The sequence below is a fragment of the Grammomys surdaster genome, unplaced genomic scaffold (assembly GCF_004785775.1).
Source record: "Grammomys surdaster isolate TR1022 unplaced genomic scaffold, NIH_TR_1.0 125881, whole genome shotgun sequence".
NCBI lineage: Eukaryota > Metazoa > Chordata > Mammalia > Rodentia > Muridae > Grammomys > Grammomys surdaster.
Window position 1 is genome coordinate 1,956,082 of NW_021620706.1, and position 23,437 is coordinate 1,979,518.

Sequence of the window (23,437 nt, forward strand, 5' to 3'; positions counted from 1 at the left end):
AGTTTATAATTAATGATACATTCCTGCAGTAATGCAATATGCTTTGAAAAAAAGAAAGAGGCCAAGAATAAAAACAAAACAAAACAGTTGTTTCAGTATTAGTAATGCTGTGGCAGAAAAATCAAGAGTACAGGGCCAACCAGGGAACCAAGCATATTTCCAGCAGCTCTTTTGACACAGTGACATTGTCTCAACCAAGAAAGGTGTGCTGACAGGGCAAAAGTACAGCCTTCTACACCATTTATGTTATTTCAAATTAATACATATCTTCCAGAAAGAAATTTGTAAAACTATCAATAGTCTTTATTATTCAATAATTCTAGGAGTATAATCTTAGAAAATAATTTAAGGTGAAAATTTTTAATAAAAATACTTTAATGTTCACTTTCAAAGTTTTATTGTACTGCAGCAGAAAAAAAAAAACAAAAAATAACAAATGAAGATTTTAAGTATATCCATAAGTTATTAAAATTATCATTTCTACTTAAAAGTTCTAAATTAGCTGTTTTTTTCCTAAAGTCAAAACTTTAACTGGTTAGTATGAATGTATCTCTTGTGAATACCATAATTTACAGAGTCTATAATTGAAGTTTTGAAACCATTTGAGGATAAAGTAAAAAGTCACTTACGAACATAGCACAATTAAAACAAATAAAAGATGAAAGAATTTAGAAAAGCCAAGCTTAATTCCTCAAATATGGAACTCACCAATTAGGTTGGCTAATGAGTTCCAGGGATCCTCCATCTCCTCCTGTCCCCTTCTCTACTCCCCACCCTGAGGTTAAAAATGGGGACTATTATGCAGGCTTTTTACAGGTACTTGAGATTCAAACTTAGTAACTCCGAGCAACAAAGCAAACACCTTAAAAACTGAGTCATCTCCAGTGCCATGCTATGAAAAATTTTTTATTTTAATATTTTCTCACCAAAGCCTTAAGATCACAAGAGTGATTCAGTTCCCGAGAAAATTCCAAATGACCTGAAAAATACACCTCTACTTAGCACCCAGACATACACACGGCTTTTTAGAATCCTATCATGTTATCAATAGTGTTTTAATAGAATATTGTTTTAGTATTTTACCCATAACTTCTTTATGAAATGGTACTTAATTTTTAATTTTGTAGACTATAAAATCATTGCTACTTTGCTACTACCTAGTTTGTTTGGCTATTTAAGGTTTCACTAACATACCTGTGAAGTGTTTAGAAGAATGTCTAAAAACCAGAAGCTATAATTACAGAAGGCCTTTTTATTCTTTTCATACAAGTTCTGTCTAGTAAAAAGTTAAAAGCTGCCTACCATAATAATATCTCAATCTTGACACTGTCATTAAAAACTGTGAACTATGACTCAACTAAGGCTTCAATCATACCTACACTGCAAATAAAATTCTGTCAGGAACACTGCTAACTGGAACAATCTAAAGCATATACCAACTATTTTTAGTTACAATAAATAGCAGTGTATGGTGCTAGAGACAGCAAATGAATGAGTCGTTAGTTTTGTATTTCCTCCTGAAAATTAACTGCACTCTTGAACATTAGACTCATTTCATATACATAAAAATCATTTATACATTTATAAGTGAACATAGTTGTTACATATTCACAATAAGTATTTTCAACAATCATCTGGTTTTTTAAAATGATAGACATAAACTAAAATTTTAAGAGCTACTTTCCTCTTTCTCAACTATCAATCTTGGATTCTCTCTAGACAGTAACCTTGACTTAAAAGATACTATTACTTGTGGGTAGAGATGGCACAGTGGTCATGAGCACTTATTGTCCTGTTGAAGACATGGGTTTGGTTCCCAGAACTCATATGGCAGCTAGCCATACATACATACATACATACCCAGAACTCATATGGCAGCTAGCCTTACATACATACATACATACATACCCAGAACTCATATGGCAGCTAGCCATACATACATACCCAGAACTCATATGACAGCTGGCCTTACATACATACATACCCAGAACTCATATGGCAGCTAGCCATACATACATACATATATATATATATACACACACACACACACGCATATATATATGCGTGAGTGTGTGTATATATACATATGTGTGTGTGTATATATATGTGTATATATATATATATATATAGCCATCCACCACTCTATCCATATACACACACACACACATATATAGTCTGTAAACTCCAGTTCCAGAGAATCGGATGCCCTCTTCTGCCTTTCACAGGCGTTGTACAAATGTGGTATACAAACATACATGCAGAGAAAACATCCACACATAAATAAAAATCAAGATAGTATTACAAATACAAAAGTAATTTGTCATTATCAATTTGCTTATTCTAACTTACATTTTTCCCCAATCTTCGGTCAATCAACATCCAGCTGCTTATTTTACACCGTCCTCTATGTAAGTAGCATAAATCCATTGTAGGATAAGGTAAAATATATATAACCAAATCCAAAGGAAGAGCAAGACACATGTTCTAGAAAAATTTCATGTACAATTTTTCAACATTTGTGGTACAGTATACTTAAAAAAAAAAAAAACTCCATGCACCCATGGACTCCTATTTTTATCTTTGTTAATACTTTGTTAATTCTGCATACAGTTAAAGCAATCAAATTAACCCTAACAAGAACACATCAAAACCTTTGGTTTAGGACATCAAATCTGAAGCATACAATGATAATAACATTCTTTTCATTCCAGTTTTTCTTCATTTATTTTAGGGGATTGTATGTTGGAAAAGTGAGGTGATGAAAAAGGGTAAGATGAAGATACTTTTAGTTATCCTCAGGAAGTTAAAGGCTTCCTCGTAATGGAATTCATACAACCCTCTGAATACACAAGAACAAAACTCATAAAATATGAACATCATTTGTTAAGGTGTAAAATCCAAGATTAATTATACTCACAGTAGTTTAACAGGCACGTTCCCAGTGAGCACTGGAGGAAAGATGGTACAGACAGTAAAAGTCATACCTAAAAGGGATGTCTCCTTGGCAAACGCTGCAGCAATGGCTGGGTCTAATGCAGGCTGGCCGTCTCCAGATGGAAGATCAGGTCGTGTATAATCCCTACTTTTATCATTGTTGTATTTTACATTCAAATTCACAAGTTTGGAAAAATCAATCCTTAGGGTACAGCAAGCATTATAAATATTTTGACCATCTAGGGCCTGTAAAAGTGAATAATATGTATCAGCCATCATAAATTTGAAAATTAGCAAAAACAGGAAAAGGATTCAAATGTCATCCATCAAGCCATGCTACTGCTCTAAATGCGCTAGTTTCTGCCACTCACTGCCTTCATTAAATAGGCAATGCTATTTAACTCTAAAATACAGCCAGGTCATCGTCAATGCAACACTTTTAAATAAAATAAAAAGCTGTAAACAGCTTTAAAAAAATAAAACTGGTAATAGCCAAACATACAGTCAGTCCTAATGATAACACTAAAATGAGTTGATACAACTACTACTGGACACCACACTATAGGAAGTTGCCTCATACAAATAAATGCAGCCCCAAGATGTGTACCAACTGCCATGAAATGAAGTAAGAACAAGTACTTCCTTAAGATGGACTGTTGGACCTGAATCAGAATATCTTAATGAAATTAGAAAAGCCAACGTCATTCCAGGAAATTCTGGAATAAAATAGAGTGCTATCTACAGTTAAAAATCTAGACTTAATGACATCACTGTAACACCATTACTAATTCTGAGTATCAGTGTAGCAAAATACAGCAGATAGAAATTAGGGCCAACAAACTTCCTTAAAGGTTACTGCGGGGATTCAATAAAAGATCATGCATGTGAAAGTTTATCATGAATTACTGACTACTATGATTATAGGTTTTTGTTTTGTTTTGTTTTTTCGAGACAGGGTTTCTCTGTGTAGTCCTGGCTGTCCTAGAACTCACTCTGTAGACCAGGCTGGCCTCGAACTCAGAAATCCGCCTGCCTCTGCGTCCCAAGTGCTGGGATTAAAGGCGTGCGCCACCACTGCCCAGCCATGATTAGTTTTTTGCTACTGTATATCAATTACTTCCAGTCCCACAAGGTATATTATAGAAAAACAAACTAAGTGCGAACATAACATTAATTTTGATCATAAGAATAAAAATGTCTTGTTAATGGAAAAGTAAACTTCTATAGTAGCTTAAGTATATTAAGCTTGAAATTCATTCAGACATTGAAATATTCTTACTCTCTGGAACAATAATTCCTCAATATACAAAAATTTTACTGAGCTGAAAAGCAGCAAAAAAAATTCACCATCATAAGATAACAGGGCTAGTAAAAACTAACTTAAAGATATCTCATAAACATTATTATTTAAATTACATTTGGATCAAGCAAATCATTACACAAAAAATATACCACATAAAGGTAGATACCAAATATATCGACTTTATTAAGAATTTAATGTAAAATAACCCAGCATCTTCCTATGGAGACATATAACACACTAATAGCTATGAATTTACAGTAAGTCAAGTCATTCCTGTTGGGAGAATGTGAGCCTGGTGACAGAATTTGATCTCTATGAAATCTAAATGGCACTGTGAATATCAATGCTGCCAATGTCTATCACAAGATGAGCAGCAAAACTTTACCCCTAGGTAGGTAATTAAATACTATCAAGGAGTACATATCACCTCATTAGAGCTGGCTTGAATCACCATCCCTAGGTTACTGCTAACAGTACTGACAGAAAATTACTAAATCTACAATAGACTTTTCAAAGTGTTATTTTAATGTGATTTTAAGGCAGAATGCCAAAAATACCTACAGTCAATGTACCAATTACTACAACACCCTTTAGAAATCTTTGATAGCTTCAATTTTTACTTTGAGAACGTATCTGCATGTGGGTAAAAGACACAGAGCTACACACAGACTGGGAAGAGTCAGAGAAATAACCAGACAAATTTTATATATTGTGTCATACAAGAAGAGAAAAACAGGCATCTAGTTAGTTTAAAATTTGTATGAAGGTAACTATAAGTCAGGGAGAAAAATATTCATGTTGAAAAATTAATATTCATGTTGAATTGCAAGCTTCATTTCAAGCTATATTTACAATCCCATGAAAGAATAGCAATATACACACCAATCCTATGGTGGGGTGCAGCCACTAGAACACAATGATCTCACTAAAACAAAGACTACTGCCAGTTAAAGCTCAAGATTATGTGTGCAAGCAAAGGCTTCTCAAATAATCCTACTTTCAAAAAAAGTTTATGACTCAGGGTAGGGGAATGCTGGGGCACTGACACAGGAGTGGGTGGGTGAGTGGAGGAGCACCCTCACAGAGGCGGAGAGAGGGGATAGAGGGTTTGTGGAGGGGAAACTGGGAAGGGGGATAACATTTGAAAGTAAATAAATAAAATAACCAATTTTAAAAAGTTTAGACATTGAGGACAAATAATTAGGAAAAATTTGCCACAGTAAACTAAAATTTATAAAGCAGAAGCATCAAAATGAAGGAGAATGTTAAAATCATAGACAATTACAAGAGCACAGTGGAGTATGCAGATAATTCAATAGGCACTACTTATATGTCACGTGCTTTAGGGAGAGGTTGCTGGGTGTTCTTTAGAGAGGCTCTAAGTTCCAAATTCTCTTGGACTTTTAACAGTAATTAAGTAGTTCAAATTAATTATTTGAACATAAAACTCCTCACTGGTAGACTATGCAGAATCTTTTAAAACTCCTGATTCACTGTGAACTCCTATAAACTCAAAATGCATAATGTAAAAGCCAAAAGCTAAGTAAACAAGTTCAAACAAACTCACCACAGAGTACCACCATCACATTAGATTTCTCAAAACATCACCATAAAACAGTGAGTTCTTTGTAAGCAAGACTGAAGGACACAATTTTAGTGCTACAAGCATTTGAGTTTACTGTTGCTTTCTTAAAAGTTAAAATGTAACCCACAAATACGGTAAAACAAAATGACAATATGAAAAAGATTCTAGACAACACAGCACCATTATCTAGCATCTACAAAAAAAAGGACATACAGTTAGTTCATGGATATCAAATAACAAAAGCAAAAAGACATTTGCTACTCACGCGTTGTTGTTATAACTTTGCTGCAAAAAATAACCTTTAAAATGGGGCATTTACATGCTTCAATTAGTTTTACACATTCCAATGTTAAAATTGTTATTGAGCAGCCATGGAAAGAGTTTCTTTGCTTTGCTAGTATACTGCATATGAGTATTTCTTACACAAACCTGAAGACCTTTACTCTATGATAACTAGGACTGTTGTCACGGCTTCAGTTTACCACCTCAAATGTCAATGCTCAGCAGATGCAGCAGAGAACAAAGCAGATACAGCGTCCACTCACACTAACAAACACAGGTCTCTAAGAAATAATTATAAAAAAGCCATTCTAATTCAAAGTACAAAAGCCAAGTTCTCCATGAAGAATTTTCTAAACTAGAATTTGATTGAAGAAAAAAGTAAAAAAGTAAGTGAAAAGAAAAGGAGTACTAACCAATGACATAGCACACTGTAAGCCTCAAAGATCAGAGAAAGCATGCCTACTAAGTATTTAAAGACGTTTGATGCAAATGAAAAAGAAGAAAATGAGAGTTAGGAAACAAGCCAACATTTAATCTCCTAAGCCATGCTGATGACTATAGACTTTAGCCTAAAGACAAAAGATAGTCACTGAAGGACAGACAATGAGAAAGTAAGTAGTATGCCTAAGTTGAAATCATCATGTAATCTGAACAACAAACAACCACTGGGAATGACCTAAGATTCTGAAGTAATGAATTTCAGCCAAATATCATGACCCTGACATCAGATGATATCCTGATGGCTTAGATCAGAAAACTTTTATGCACTGTTGGTCAAGAACAAGCAGCTCGGGTCATTCTGCATAAAATGAGTTTGTGTCAAATAGTCTACCAGAATCAAATGGACATGTTGTTATTAACTTCATCTAAAAATTTATGTCCGTAAGTGTTAAGTGTCACTTCTGCCTTAGAAAAGCTTCTTTTGGCAGCAAGCAGTAATTAACTACAGAGACACAAGTGCTAAGCACTAAGAAACAAAACTGTATCACTCTCTTAAAGGCTCAGGGACCATAACAGAATGTAAGAGCCAAGTGAAGGGGTAGAATGTTACTTAAAGTGTCTTTTGGGCATGATATGATGTTGCACTCTTGAGTGCTTAGCATCTAAAATTACCTGCACAAGATCTGTACAAGACTAGACCTGCCAACATCCCATCAAGAAGAAAGAAGGGGGTAGTGAGATCTACAGGCACTTATGATTACTAGGGAGAGACATTTTCTTCAGTAGTGTAAGAACTAGTAAGTTGCACCTACAGGTAGTTCAAGTGAGAATGGCTCTCATAGGTTCATGTTTGAATACTTGGTACCCAATTGTTGAAAAAGAGAAGAATAAGGCCTCCAGTAAAGTTTTCTACAAGTTTCCTTGGTCATGTTGTGTGTACACAACAATGAAAAAGTAATTAAGACTGCTGCTCCTGTAATAATCCCTCACATATGTTCCTGGAAGGGTCAACAGGAATGGGAGAACAACAAAGGGTAATCAATAAATATGGGTGTGATTAAACTATATTACATACAGGTATAAATGTTATAATGAAGCCTATATGTGTAATTAAAATTAAATAGAGAAAATATACAGCATTACTTGTTTTTAAACACACAAAACATTCTATTAGTACCAGCACTAAGTAAACTACAGCTACAAATATGTGATTTTGTACATTGGCATAAGTTAAAAAAAATCAGAAAAAACTTTTTGAGTAACACAGGTTTAAACTAGGACAGTAACAGTTGAAGGACAGACAGATAGGAACTCAGGAATCAGAATCAATGTCTGAAAACAGGATGGAAGACAAGCTTGTTAATGACAATGACACTGGCATCCTGCACTACGAGACACAGGGAACACTTGGAACCGCAAGTTGCAATGGGAACGATTGTCTAGATCTTTTAGTAAAGTTCTGAGCTAGACAAGTTGACAAAAGCACTAAAGATACCTAAGCTGTCTGCCAAACACAAGCAGAGTGTGAAAGGAAAAAGACAACTGAAAAGAAAGAAGGAGAAATCTAGGGAAAAGTATCAGAAACCAGGAAGGGGGAAAAAAAGAGTCGGAGTGTCAAATTATTAGCCACAGATTGTAAGCAAGATAAAAACTGAAAATGACTACTGCATTTGTACTGTTGTAATGACCACTACCGACAGCTGAAAGGTAGACAGACAACTATGGATGAAACCAAATTACAGTGTGCAGAGAAATGAGGAGGACAAAACAGACGTGCGCAACACAAGGCCTGACACTGTTACTGAGGCTACGGAGCACTCACACAAAAAGGGACCGATCATGACTGCCCTCCAGGAGACCCAACACTCAGCTAAAAGAGTCAGATGCAGATATTTACAACCAATAAACAAACAGACAGAAGCTGCTGACCCCTGTGGTTGAGTTAGGGAAAGGTTGAAAGATGCTGAGGAGGAGAGTAACCCTGCAGGAGGACCAGCAGTCTCAATTAATCTGGAACCCCAAGATCTTTCAAACACTAGATCACCAAAATGGCAGCATACACCAGCTGATATGAGGCCCCCAACACATATACAGCAGGGGACTGCCAGATCTGGACTCAGTCAGAGAAGATGCATGTTAACCCTCACGAGACTGGAGGCCCTAGGGAGTTTAGCGGTCATGTGAGGTGAGGGATAGGTTGTGGGGACAGCCTCGTAGAGACAGAGGGGTGCGTTGGAGGTATGGGATGTGGAACAGTCAGAGGGTGGATGGGGGTAAATAAAATCTAGTGTAAATAAATAAATAAATAAATATAAAAAATCTGATTTATAAATGAAAACAGAGAAGAAAGGATGGAGAGACATGTAGAGCAGCAAGATTTGAATTTACTAGAAACTTGCACATATTTGAAATCCTGGTGATAAGCGGTGACAATGGAAAAATAAGTCAAAGTAGATAAGACAATTATGCCATTATTACTAATAAATACAGCCTTAGGAAGGAAGCAAAAGATGAAATTTATGGATCTGTTCTTTATTGATACTAGAGAGGTGACGAAGCATATATGCCTTCTTTAAGAATGGCATATATGCCTAAACACAGGGATAAAGACTAGATTTTGCTAGAAACAGCTAACATTCCCATCTGACTTTAAAACAAAATTCACAAATTAGAGTGAGAAAAGACCCTGACTAAAGTGTCATCCCCAGCTCTGTGTAAAACTGCTGGAATGTGAAGACATTTTCCCAGGAAGAATGACTACTTTCTGATGATGGGGAGTGGGCTGGAGGTATGGATCTGAAGAGATTTTCCCAGGAAGAATGACTACTTTCTGACTACATTCACAAAATACAAAACAGTCTCAATTGTCAGAGGATACGATACTAAGTAATGTTCTCTCTAATATTCTCTAGGTTCACCCTTAATAAAGGCACAAAGAATGCAGACTGCGAAGGTCATCAAAAGGTTTCCCAAGTAGTCTACATGACAAAAAAGAAAGTACAGGACAAGGAAGTGTTGTGGAAAGTGAATGCTGTTTTCTTTAACAGGTTCAGCTACAAGAATGTATACTTAAGAAGATATATTCCTCTTAAAATTATCACTTTAGACATCTGTATAGAAAACGTCAGTGAGTATATATAAAATAGTCACAAACACATATAGTCGGATGTTTCTCTACACACACAAATACATAAAACAATTGTGATATTTTATCATATTAATATCAAATAATAACTATTGATTATTTTAGACAAGATACATAAACTATTTTTTCTGCAATAAATGGAACATACACTCTAAACAAACTCCAGTTCACTGATCCTTTCTCAACACTTTCCTCTGGATCAAGCAGATAAGAGATACATACAGACACAACAAATATATAAAATACACATAAAAAACCATGCACAATTCATAAATCCACTTGACATTATGGAAAATGCCATAAAAAAAATCATAGTCTCTAGTCATTTCCAATAGCATAATCTCATACCACACTAATATACAAACTTTAAAAATACAGGAGGCAAGGCATATGAAGAATAAGTATTTTGGGCAAGAAAGAATTCTAATAGTTAACTGGTGTGTGAAAAGAAAAACATAGTAAAATAAGATTATATAACCTGAGAACAAGTAGGTTATGACTAAAATACCTGAAAAATTGATAAATAATGTATCAAGAAAGTGGAGAGATGCTATATTACAATCATGCCATTATTACTAACAGAGATGTTTTGTTATTGGAAGCATGTTTACTGGCCAAATCTGATACTGTAGGTCAAAGGAAATGAAACAATAAAAAAACCGGTCCAACTTTCAGATGGGCAATCTTGACCTGGAGAAATCAATGAAATACTAGAGAACATGATTAGTATGAAAATAAAAGAATCAAAAGTAAAAAATTAGGTAAGACTAAGATAAAAAACTGACTTAATAGTTTCATAACATTATTTAATATTAATTTTTAATGATTTAATAATGAAATAACATGGCAAAAGAAGTTAAATAGTAAAAGCAGAACTGAATAAATTAAAAAGAAAGCTTTAGGCATTAAGAAGCAAAGGAGTTTATGAATTTTCAATAACATCATGACAAGAGGTAATTTTACTTCTCTATGGTTTCTTATCTTACATATCTAAAAATGATTTAAAAAATAAATGGTATGAATAAAAAGCAGACTAAGAAACTAAAAACAAAACAAAAAACCCCACAAAACCTGTAAGACACAATGTAACTAGAATTGAGCAGAATACTGAAGTATGTGAATCAAACTACCTTGAAAAGTTACTATGAAACTATCAAAAAGCACATCAAACTGAGCATGCACAACACAATCCATTGTCCTAACCAGATCAGAGAGTTTACAACCAAATTGAACACACATATAACACAAGCCTATGTTACAGCTGTTCTTAAAAATGAGTTCTAAGTTAAACTAATACCACAAATGAATGAAAAACACATCACTACCTCAAGAGGCCCAAACTTACTAGCTTTGCTTGTTGAGCATTTACTGGATCACCATACTGGAGCAAAGCCTGAAACTGGTTGTTTTTTGTAAATGTGATTATCTTCAATACAGCACCAAACTTAGAAAATATCTGTGAAAACATTATAATCAAGACATTATTACCTAGTATTTCTTCAAGTTATAAACAACTACAAAAAGCACATTACACTTACTTGGTGAAGGACATCAAGTGTTACAGGGTAGTACATATTGTCAATAATTATTCTAAGTACTGGACTCTGGGCTGGAGTCACGGCACTCTCACTGACTGTGGTGCCACTAAGAGGTGTATTTGCTGTCTGGACAGCTGTCACAGCTTGAAGAACTACTTGAGCACGCTGAAATTGACAGACAAGTAGTTTAGTAACACATCCATTATTTCTACTTACACTTTGTTACATGTTTTACTACTGTCTCTTTGTAGTTCAAGTACTCTACTACATTTGTTTCAAAATAGTTACCTAAGCACTTTGGCACCAATGCTAACACAGATAGGCGATGCCATCAATTCTGAAAGAATATGATATACCTAGATAAGATGTTTATAACCAGATACTGTCCAATGAGAAATTTAGAGAATAAAAAAACTTTAGCTTCCTATTATATACATATTTCACTCTGTGAAAACAGGTACACTGCAGGAAATGGACTACCAATGATCTTTCACAAAAATTATCATTAAGTTTATTATTCCTAATATAATCTTAACAAATAGATACAGAGTAAAACAATTTTTATACTAATAATATAAAATCTGATCAGAAATTAACGTGGTCTTTAGTATAACTGTCAGAAACATTTTCAGATACACTGTGAAGAATATTTTCAGTGTATTTTATGGTGGATAATACACCATCAACCCTGCAAAATGCACCATTATTTAAATTTCAAATTATCTAAGATAATGGTTTGATAAATCTTTATAGGTAGATAAGTAATATAAATACAGTTAAGTACTGAAAGAAAAGAAAACCACAAAAGAATGTTTATGAGAATAAACCAGGGATCACACAAGTTAAGATTCAAAAAGTCAGCACACACTCTTTAATAATATGAACTATACATGCATATATCACCACAAATGAAACTCAGCATTTTAAGACAGTAACTACTTGATACTTTAATACTACTGTGGCGGGGGGGGACTTAAGACCAACATTTCCCTACAGACATTTATCTAAATGACAGTATTAAATATCATAACTAACATCGGTTACAAATTCAAATGCCTTTTAAAACTAGAAACCATAAGGTGACTACATAAACTTGGTAAATACAAAATGTGAAGTTTTCCCTGCAACTTTGTCACCTCAGTTTCCTTTCTTGTACCAATCCTCTCACCATCTTTTCTAAGATCTATACAAAAGCATATATTAATCCCATGCTTTTTCATGGAATTCATTCCATGCTTATTTATCGCTAACCATCCTTTTTAGATTGACAATTACAATTTCTCATAGTAGTAACAAATGACTTTGTTTTAATACATGAAGCACAGTTTATCAATAGAGATTTTAAGTTTTCAAAATATTACATATACACAGAAAAGGATTAAAATACTGGTAAGAGACCTCGGTAAAATATCACAAAGTGGACTTGTCTGAAAAAAATATTAATCCAACACAAACAAAACAAAAACCTATGTAACACTGTCAATGTGCTTGTCAATGTCAATCAGAGCCATGCCTTCTCCCAGATAAAGAAATAGAAAATCATAACATTTATGTTCTACTTTGGTCTAGTTTTCTTTCAAGAAACACCACTTTATGATGTTCACTTATGCTTTACAAATACACAGAGCTTGTTCATTCTTTTTGGCCATGGATATTCCACAACTTCTTTTATTGCTGAACACTTGGGTCACTACTAGCTTTGGACTACTAGAATGTTAATTGTGGCTCCCTGAATTTTTTTGTGTATCCTTTTATTTACATATGTATGTTTTCTCAAGCATGCAATTAGGAGTGGAATTATTAAGTATAGAACATGCATATGCTCAACTTGAGATATTTCAAAAATGATTCTACCAATTTACATCCTGGTCACCTCTATATGAGAATTCAAGGTTCCTTGGATATCAACTCCAACACCTGCTATTAGGAGTCTTGTCTATTTCTTTATAGACAGGTCTTTATTATATAGCCCAGATTGGCCTTATCCGAGAGCACAGTGGCAGCAAAAGATGTCAAGCAAGAGAAACCTCATCCAGTTAGAGGACCAACACATCATTTCTTTCGGTAATTACACTGAAGTAAAAGCATAGGCAAACAGATGCCCATAAGGGAGGAGATATAGTAGGTATTCTAGGCCTTTATCTAACCAAACACAAAAAGGATATGATGCAGGAGAATAACTTAGTGGAGCTCAATGCAAATATAAGTGACAGTGGCAGCAAGAAATAGAGAAAAGTATACAGGTCACAATTGAGAATGAACTCCTACATCTTGGTGATTTAATAAATGGCTATAGCTAAACACATATTTGCTTGCCTCTTCTATTATGAAATATCAAAATGCTTGTAAGAGAATAAAAATATAAGAAATACTAAACAATAGGTTGAAGATGATCTTTATCAAATTCTAGGAACAACAACAACAAAGCATGAAAATACACAGCAAGCCGACATTTATACTGGCAGTAGCAATGACAACAACAAAACAAAAACAAACAAACAAACAAACAAAAACAGGAATCAGAGCAGCAACTGGAAACAGAGCAGGAGATGGGAAGCACAGACCCAGATAACCCAAGTCTAGATGATGAACGAACAACTCAATTCTTGCCTCTGACTCATCACCTCAAAACAAAAACCAATAATCCCTTTAAACAATCAAAAGTCCTAAAAGTCACATTTCTTAGCTCAGAATAAATGCCTCCTTTGGCATTTGGGGGATGGATAGAAGGGGCAAACTTGGCATCCAATTCCTCACTACTTTAATCTAGGGGAAAGTATGTGAGTCTAACAGAATTCTAATTGTACATTCTCAAATATGAATGAAACAGAAGAGCACAACAGGACAGTGAGAAGACGACAAATGAAAAGGGAAAACTGAAGCAGAGATATCATTCAAACTCTGCTAAGTTATTTTAAAAATAAAACTGTACTTAGAATCTTCAAAGAACTGAAGGTTCTAAAGTATAAAAACAGACAAAATAGTCTGAAGGGCTTATGAAAACTAAAAACTTTACTTAATTTGAACATTCCTTCCAAAATAGACTAAGTAATTTATTGCCTAGCCTCTCTGAAATTCATTATTCTGAAGTCTCCTCTATATGGGACTTTAAGTAACAATTCCAATTTAAAATAATACATCTAGTTTTGTTCTTCTGATACATTTCTTTCTTTTGAATCACTGAAGACAGAAGGCATAGCGCAGTGATGGAGTGCTCAACGAGCATGCCCAAGGCTATCCTCAGCACTACAGAGCATGACAACGGACTGAAGCAAATATACACAGGAAGCTTTACACACTGTTAATGTTCTTAGACCATTACAGCAATTTAACACATTTTAGTCTAAAAGCATTCTTACATTATTTTAACATTAATTTTAAATATTATCTATATATTTCAAAAGCCGACATTCACATGTTCTTCAGTCTTAGTTTTTCTCAGAAGAAAATTAACATACCATTAGAAAAGAAAAATAAAAACTTCCATAAAGAAAGAATACCAAGAGTCAATCAAGGCCTTGGATTTCCTGTTTCAGTGGCAGAGCAGTTCAATTTATACTAACAAGTTCCATCGCCCGGACAGTATCTGCAAGCTCTCCACCCCACATTCTCTCTCCCATCCTGCATCTGAACACTAGCTCTAACTGTGACTACAGACACTCTCACCAGCGTTTGTTCATTTTGTTGCTTGGTACAAAGACTAAATATACCCAGAGAATCAAACATGTTCCATTAACCCTCACCTCCAACTTCCATATTAAAAACTTTTAACTTTAAACCTGCAAGAAGTAGTAGACTCTGACAGTCTCTTCAGTTAATCTAGTCTAATAATAATTTAGATCAGGAAAATGAGTATCAGAAAGCCACCTATTTTTGTAAATGAATATTTAATATGTACATATACATACTAAAATATTATGAAGATTAAAAAATACATATAAAAAGCATTTTCTATTAATATGTATTATTTATTAGTCTTTATCAGCCATATTATTTATGTACATAAAAACACTCACTTGGTTTAATGTATTATCTGTCTTTAGTTCTTTGTGATTTGAGTACTGGATATAAATTGGTTGGTTACGAAGATGAGGTGTCACAGCAGAATAGTAATTAACCATAGTAATAGCTGCTTCCTCTGTTGCCAGTTCCAAAAATGCCTGAAAATGAATTTTAAAAGAATACCATGAATTAAATTTAAGTAAAAATTAAATTTTTAACTCACATTCAAGTGTCTGTGTAACCTAATCTGCTAATTAAAATCTGCCTAGACTATAACTCTCACTTTCATTTCGGTATTCTAATAAAGAGAATTTAGTATCTTACTGAAAGGATTGGAAGAGATGGTTATTAAGAGCACTTGTTGCTTTTCCAAGGGACCTGAGTTTCCAACCCTACACCCATCCACAGTGGCTTACAGATTCCTTGCCTTAAACTTCCATTTCAAAGAATGTGACACTTACTAGCTTTTGTTGGTACCTTAACTCATATGCACATATCCACAAACACATAGTTTGAAAATAATATATCTTAGAAACATCTTAATTTTAAATATATTATTAGAGTTAATTCAAGCAATACCCTTGGATTTTGTTAGTTCCATCTACAATTTACTACACTCCATAAATCTTTTTTTTTAAATAAATAGAGAAAATAAACATTTTCTAGCACCAAAATTTTACTATTACTATCCTAGAGGTCTCATATAAAAAAGTAACAGAAAAAATTTAAGTGGCAGAATAATTATAACATTAGCTATATTTTAGAGAATGTTAATTTTCATAAATTCTTTGAATTTTTAGAGATTTTAAAACATAATGACACATTTAAAATACCTAGGTCCTACTGCTACTGTTAATGAACGAGTATCCAAAATTTAAGCCTGATTTCTAATGCTCTCAGATGAGTAAACTCATGCAATAGATGCTACTAGTACCCCTGGTTTCTTCTATTACAAAACAAAACAAAATGAACTTCTTTTAATAATATTGTCAGAAAATTAATCCTTTAGGTGACAGATAGATCTCATTCTGTGTAACCTGAGGTACAACATGCTAGTATTGCTTATAGAACTGTACCTGGTTTTTTCCTTTCAGCATAAGGATGTTAGTCACCTTACCAAAAGGTAAACCTAAAGCAATAACTTCTGTTTCAGTCACTTCACCAGGTAACTTTCGAATGTGAAGTACACGAGAGGGTGCCCCATCCATTTTATCTTCTCCTTTAAATTTCTTACTATCGTTACCGTTTGCTGAAAGATATAGAGAAATATTCTTTATAAATCATTAAAAATAAAAAGTATTGATTCCTATGAAAAGTTAAAAATACCTTAAAACATAGTTGAGTAAATCTGAATTCTTGACAAGCTAAAATTAGGCTTTCAGAAGAAAGGAGAATACCATTAAAGCATCAATTAAAATTACCATCAAACCATGTGCACAGTCTACGTAGAATAAGTAATTAGCAAAAATACTAAAATTCAATTTCATACAGAAACTGTTCAGGGACTAAAGAACACAAGTAAATTAAAATTACCACTGAATTCTTTTTACAGGTTAAAAGATACAGCAGGCAGTCCTCTTAGCCAAAAGAGATACATCCCAAAGTCCCCACTCTACATGTATTATGCTCTATTGAAGATTTATTTTCTACACATTACATGCATATGGTAAAGTTTCTATTGGACACAGGAGCTTACTAAGAATAAATAATAAAGCAAAACAACAAAATGAAGTAGAAGTATACACTTTGGATCATTAAAGTAGACAATTAGTGTCCATTTCAATAAATAAATAAATAAATAAATAAATAAATAAATAAATATGCCTTCATTGCAAAGTTTCACCAAAAAGGAAAACACTCTGTAATTATGGATGCCTGTAGATTATGTAATATTTCATACATAACTGAAAGGCATCTCTACATCTATCAGCCTGTCATAATGTACTAGATACTTAAGTGTACTTGTTAAGACTTCAAGTAACATGAAAAATCCTTATACATGCTAATATATTCATGGTTACATTTTAAAGATTAAATACTTTATAAAAGTAAAATACTTTACGATTCCATGTGCAAGTCAGAGGACAGCTTGCCAGAGTCATGTTCTTCCACTATGTGTGCCCCAGGAATCAAATGCAGCATTAGGCTTGGCAGCCAATGCCTTTACCTGCTGAACTACCTTGGAGGCCCAGAAGTCTCGCCACACACCATTTATCATATATTACTCAGTCATGAGGCCCTTTAAGTACAGTTTCTACTTTAAATATTCAAACAAATGAAACTTGAAAGCTATTTCTACTCCAATACTCCTCTTTAAGTCAAAACCTGTTTCCTAATTCCATCTCTAACCATCAACATCTTCATGAGTAAGGAAAGTAATCTCATGCTGGACTCTGAAAGAATCTTACTTCTCTGGTTTCTATTGTAATTACCTTTCCAACAACTGTCTTAAAAACATTCTTAAGCTCTCCTATAATTCAGTACAAATGACATTCACATTAAAAACAGGGCACTTTGGTTAAAATATAACTGATAAAAAATAAAATAATCATCTTGAATCTATTACTTTTCTGGGCCAGCCTTTAGAAACTACCCACCAGTGATGAAGAACTATTAACCTTCCCTTATAGATTTTTTTCCCAATTATTTATAAATTGACTGAGTTATTTTATAACCAAGAATAGACTGTACCAGGATAAACATCCTATACATATTTTCAGGCTGTTCTATAGTTACCTAGTATAGTTTTATAAACAAGGGTCACCAAGGTGACAGAGCCATTATTCTAATTCTCTAATGTATCTTCTTATTTATGGTGTTAATGGTTAAGCATCAATTTGACTGGACGTAGAATCACCATAGAAACATACTTTGTATATATACTAGGGTATAGTAGGATGGTTGCAGAAAAGTTTAAGTGAAAAGACCCAGACTCCACAGCTAGAGTGCCAAAGGAATAAAAGAACAAAACAAGAAAAACAAAACAAGCTAAGCACCAGCACTTACTTATCTTTACTCTCTGAGTATAGACTCACTGTGTGGCCCAATGACAATCTTCTGTCACCATGGCTTTCCTGTCCCAAAAAACTACATCCCTTCTTAAAATATAAACAAAATAAATCCTCCTTTAAGTTGCTTCATGCCAGGTATTGGGTCACTATGAAATAGGAGAAAGAGGTAACTGTCCCATAAATTCCTATGAGATGGTTTACTGAAAGTACAACTAAGACATGAAAAACATGTACTTCTGTCATGATTTCATGTCTTAAGGTTGTTCCAGATGAAACAATTCAATAATATTAGGTTTTCTGATAAAAATGAAATATGACTTTCTATAGGTATTTCCTTATCTGAAATTTTCGGTTCGCTTGTCAGTAAAATAAAATTTTGTTTTATGTTTGTATGGAATACAACTTTCCACCCTTTTACTATTAACCATTTGTGCCAACCTGACTTTAGAACAGTAGTTAGAACTTCTTTCTAAATCCAGGGCAATAATCCTTTTGATTACACTGTACAGTATATAGCATTTTACACACAAAAAAATAATGTGATGCAAACCACACAATAATTTTTAGTTTAGATCCACAGCAACAAAGATGTTTTCACATACCTTCTTCCCACATAAACTTCCCCCATTACCAACATTCTCCACCAGAGCCCAGCATTTGTTAGATCCTTTGAAGTGCACTCTTTATGTCACCAAGTTTTGACAAACATACAATGACATTACATCTGTCATTACAGTACAATATATAGTCTATCCCCAGCCCTAGAAATCTTCTGGACTACAACCTACATCATCCACTACCTTATTTTCCACTGCCATCAGGCTTTTATCAGACTATCAGAGCAATATGGTAAATCAGACTTTGGATGAACCTATCAAGAATTAAGCATTAAGATTCTTCCCCAGTTTTTCATAGCTTGTTAGCTTACCTCCTTTTGCCTGGACATACCACAATTGTATATCAATCTACCTATCCCAGTTTTTACACATTTTGGTATAAAAAGGTTTTTGCATCGTTCACCCTTCCCCAGACATAATTTTCATTTCCTTTGAAAAAACAGGAGGAAGTACAACTTTTACAATGTTTAAGAAAATGATTACTTTTATTAAAAAAAAATACAAAGTAAGTCTCCCCAAACAACTGTTATCATTTAGTATTTAAGACCTGTTATTTACATCATCATCACTATTTGGTGATTTCAATGCTCTGAATTTGGGTCATTCAAGCATCTGTATGAATGAAATATGCTACGTGACCAATTTCAGTATGTGCAGGTATATTCCATGAAACCACCAAAAAAAGTTGGCCCTCTAGATAAGCAAGTTCTTTATATGTGGATTCTACCTTGAATTTGTCGAAAAGTCCCCAGAGTGGATAGGGATTCCACAAGAAGACACAGTCAACTAACCTGGACCCTTGGGGGCTCCCAGAGACTGAATAGGTGCTAGACCTAGGTCCCCAGCCTGTGCACATATGCAGCAGACATGCAGCTTAGCTTTCATTGGGCCCCCAATAACTGTAGTGAGGCTTACTCTGACTCTGTTGTCTGCCTGTGGATCCTGTCCTCTTAACTGGGCTGTCTTGGCTGGCCTCAGTGGAAGAGGATATACCTGGTCCTGCAGTGACTTGAGGTGTCAGAGTGGGTTGTTACCCAAGGGGGACCTCACCCTTGTCAGAGATAAAGGGGATGGACAGGTGGGGGAGCAGCCATGAAAGGGGCGACTGGGAGAAGAGGACTGTGATGGAGATGATAAGTGAATGAATGAATAAATAAATAGGTATGAATAAATGATGAAAACAAACAAACAAACAAAAACCTTGAATTTCCTACCTGCTGAGTACTACACTAAGTTATCTCCGTGCTAATGGAATGTAACAACTGGATATCATAATACACTTATGATTTTAAAATGCACAGAAACATGTGCACTGGTTATATGAAAATATCACATCTTACAAAAAGAGATCTGAGTATTCATAATCTTTGGCATGGAAGAAGGGGCAGTCCTATGACTAAATTGCCATGGATGTGAAGCTGTACCTTTATACAGAATCATCATCCTCCAATCTGTTTATGCCCTTGTCATGCCATTTCCACTGTCCTTTTCCTATCTGTGAATTGCCTAGCAGCCAATATGATGTACTTATCATTTCTTACAATTTACTATTTATAAACTCATCATCTATAGCCTACTTTCTTCTTAATCTTCTTTTATCAAACTTGACCTGGAAGTTCATCTTTGCAGTTCTATCAGTAACTCATACTACAGAGCTAAGCAATACAACATTGTACAAACAGTACATAATGCCAGAACAGGAATTTATCCACTCATTTGCTGATGGACATTCAAATTGTTTTAATTTTGGATTACTATAAATATAAGCTACTAAAACCTCACATACTAAGACATTTTAATTAACTGCATTTATTGTGAATAAAGACCTAGGAAAGGAACAGCAGAATCCTATAGTTAAGTATACTGCTTTAATTTAAGAAACTGCCAAATGGAGAAATTAACCTAGGCTGACCAAGAACTGCCCCCTACTAATTTAGTGACAGAAGACGATTTGCAGGCTACTGGTAGAGAAAAGATAGCAATGGTCTTATGAACAATAGATCCTGCATGCTACAACTACAATAGCAACCTGCCTAAAAGGATGTGCCTGCCCACTGACGCAATAGTAGCATGACAGTTGTAGCAGTAACCATGACTTTCCACTTCTCTAAAGGCTGCTCTTTATGTCTGTCACTGTAAACTTGGTCAAAAGCTTGTAATTGGAGAGACCAGAGGCCCTGAGGGAAACTTACTATTGCTGTTTTGTTAAATATCCATGCTGTCAAACTACCCTCTAAATATTTACTCATGCCCACAGATTTGTGTTACTCTCAAATCTGGTCAGAGAAGTTTCTTTTTTGCAGTTTGTAGCTACTATTAATGCAGATTCACAGCTGATCAAAGCACTGAGTAATAGTAACTATTAATGCTTACTTGTAAATGAGTCATCTATAGTAATCTTCCCCTATCCGAAGCTCAGCATTTATAAAACCATGAGCAGAAAGACAAGAGCTGATAACTGAGGAGTAAAGCTGAGGAATACAGACTTCTGCATATGAGCAAGGAGGTTGTATACAATACCTCACAGCAGCTGTGGTTACCTGGACAAGATCAAGCCAGTCAATTTCCAACATGGCTTGGGGAGGAAATTCACTAAGAGAGGGATGGGAAGGCAAAAGCTATATAGCTTTCTACTACATCTCTTTTTTTCCCATAAGACTTTGCACCTCCCACAAGCATCAGTTGCCTATAAATATGTGGGCTTACTTCTAAGGCTCAAAGCTATCCATTGAACTGATCAAGGGGTTCCCAATGGAGGGGTTAGAGAGAAGGAGCTGAAGGAAATGAAAGGGTCTGCGGCCCCATGAGGAGAGCAACAATACCAACCAACCAGAGCTCCCAGAGTCTAAACCACCAGCCTGAGAGCACATAGGGAGGAACCCATGGCTCCAGCTGTATATGTAGGGGAGGATGGCCCTGGCGGGCATAGGTGGGAAAGGAGAGCCTCCCGTCCCAAGAAGGCTGGATGCTGAGTGTGGGGGAATTCGAGGGTGGGGAGGTGAGAGTGGGGGAGGGCACATCCTCATAGAAGCAGGAGGATGAGCTATGGGATAGGGGGTTCCCGGTTGGGGGAGGGGAAATGGGGTAAAGGGATAACATCTGAAATGTAAATAAAATATCCAGAAAAAAAGCCTTTAAACAAACAAAAAAATATGTGGGCTTACTTCTGAATTCTCTATATTATGATCCACTGGTCAACCTATTTGATCAGTAGCCAATATAATGCTATTTTGATTTTTGTAATTTATGGTTATTTTCAGAATCAGGCTATCTTACAGTGTTTTCAGTATTTTCTACTAGCTATACTTTAATCATTTCATAGAGATATTACTACAATTTTTGTATTTAACCTCAACCTCATAATGTTTTTATGTTAAAGTCAACACTTTATTATTTTATGTACAATGAGGACAGCTTCACTTTTGGGCTGCTATCATGGTCTCATTTATGTAATCGATAAAGTCTATGATACAAAGTTTCCACTATATAATAAGTATAATAATGTACAGAAGTTCAGCGAACACAAAGAAATTCAAAAGACTGACACAGGGTTAAAAGAAGTACATTTACATTTGCCATTTCACAGGACTATTCATAAACAACCTTTATGTGCTCTGAGATTTTAGCTAATGTCATTCTAATAAATCTAAAAAGGTTAGCCTGGACTCTTTTAGTGTGATCTGTTGACTTCTTGTTAAATGTCTTTTGCATGGATATTTCTAATATCTTTACTATTAATTTTCAATTACTAGGTACTCTGTGCCTCAGTCTGTGTTTGTTTTTCAAATTCACCCAATAATAGGGAAGATGCTTACTGAGCGCTTTAAGTTCATGTTTCCCACAAACTTTTAGAAGTGTTCAGTAATTCCTATTTCAAATGTAGACATACATGTGTTTATAGATATACATATACACATATATACATATACATACATACATGTCCATACACATGCACACACATACACATGAGTGCACACACAAGCACACTGTCCCACTCTCTCTGTGTACTATCCAGAAATCCAAATATGGGGTAGGAGGACGTTTGACTGCTTGCTTCTTGTTTGGTATTTCCATAAGTATACTTTTTGCTTGCAGAGTCAATAAATTTAACTGATTTTTATGGGAATTTATTAACCATTTTCCTGTTTTAATCTCAATAAGAAAAATTTTCATTTAAAATATTCAATTGTTCAGTCAGAATATTTTTATGCTTTAAAAATAGAAAATATATAAAGACATTCTGCCCTCTGTTCAGTTATTATTTTAGTCTTTCCCTTTAAACTTAATTCTGTGGCCTTTGCATACTAATTCTCCTATCTAAACATTTTAGAAGTCTCCCCCTACTGTACTCCTCACCCTCTAGGTTTTTATTTTTCTTCATCCAATCTGTATTTTGATTGTAAGCTAATGACATGTATGACAGATAAGGGAAGATTTAATTCTATTTTCATCCTTAAGGACTGCTTTATATGTATATTTTTAACCAGTCAACTAAATTTCATATGAAGTTTTCATGCCTGTCATGTTAAGACTTTCAGTTCCTTGGACAGATGGCACTTACTACCAAATATAATTGTAT

At 34.6% G+C, this 23,437-nt stretch overlaps 1 protein-coding gene across 2 annotated transcripts in view; it reads right to left on the bottom strand.

Annotated features, from left to right (window-relative positions):
* The window catches only part of Ptbp2 (polypyrimidine tract binding protein 2), a 64,968-nt gene that overhangs the window by 19,222 nt on the left and 22,309 nt on the right, over positions 1 to 23,437 (bottom strand). For both annotated transcript variants that reach the window (XM_028752183.1, XM_028752181.1), the window contains exons 4-8: positions 16,307 to 16,479; positions 15,245 to 15,388; positions 11,229 to 11,393; positions 11,036 to 11,146; positions 2,985 to 3,180 (exon numbers count right to left, since the gene is read on the bottom strand). In XM_028752183.1, coding sequence (XP_028608016.1) covers positions 2,985 to 3,180; positions 11,036 to 11,146; positions 11,229 to 11,393; positions 15,245 to 15,388; positions 16,307 to 16,479 — 789 coding nt within the window. The remainder of the gene's footprint in view (positions 1 to 2,984; positions 3,181 to 11,035; positions 11,147 to 11,228; positions 11,394 to 15,244; positions 15,389 to 16,306; positions 16,480 to 23,437) is intronic.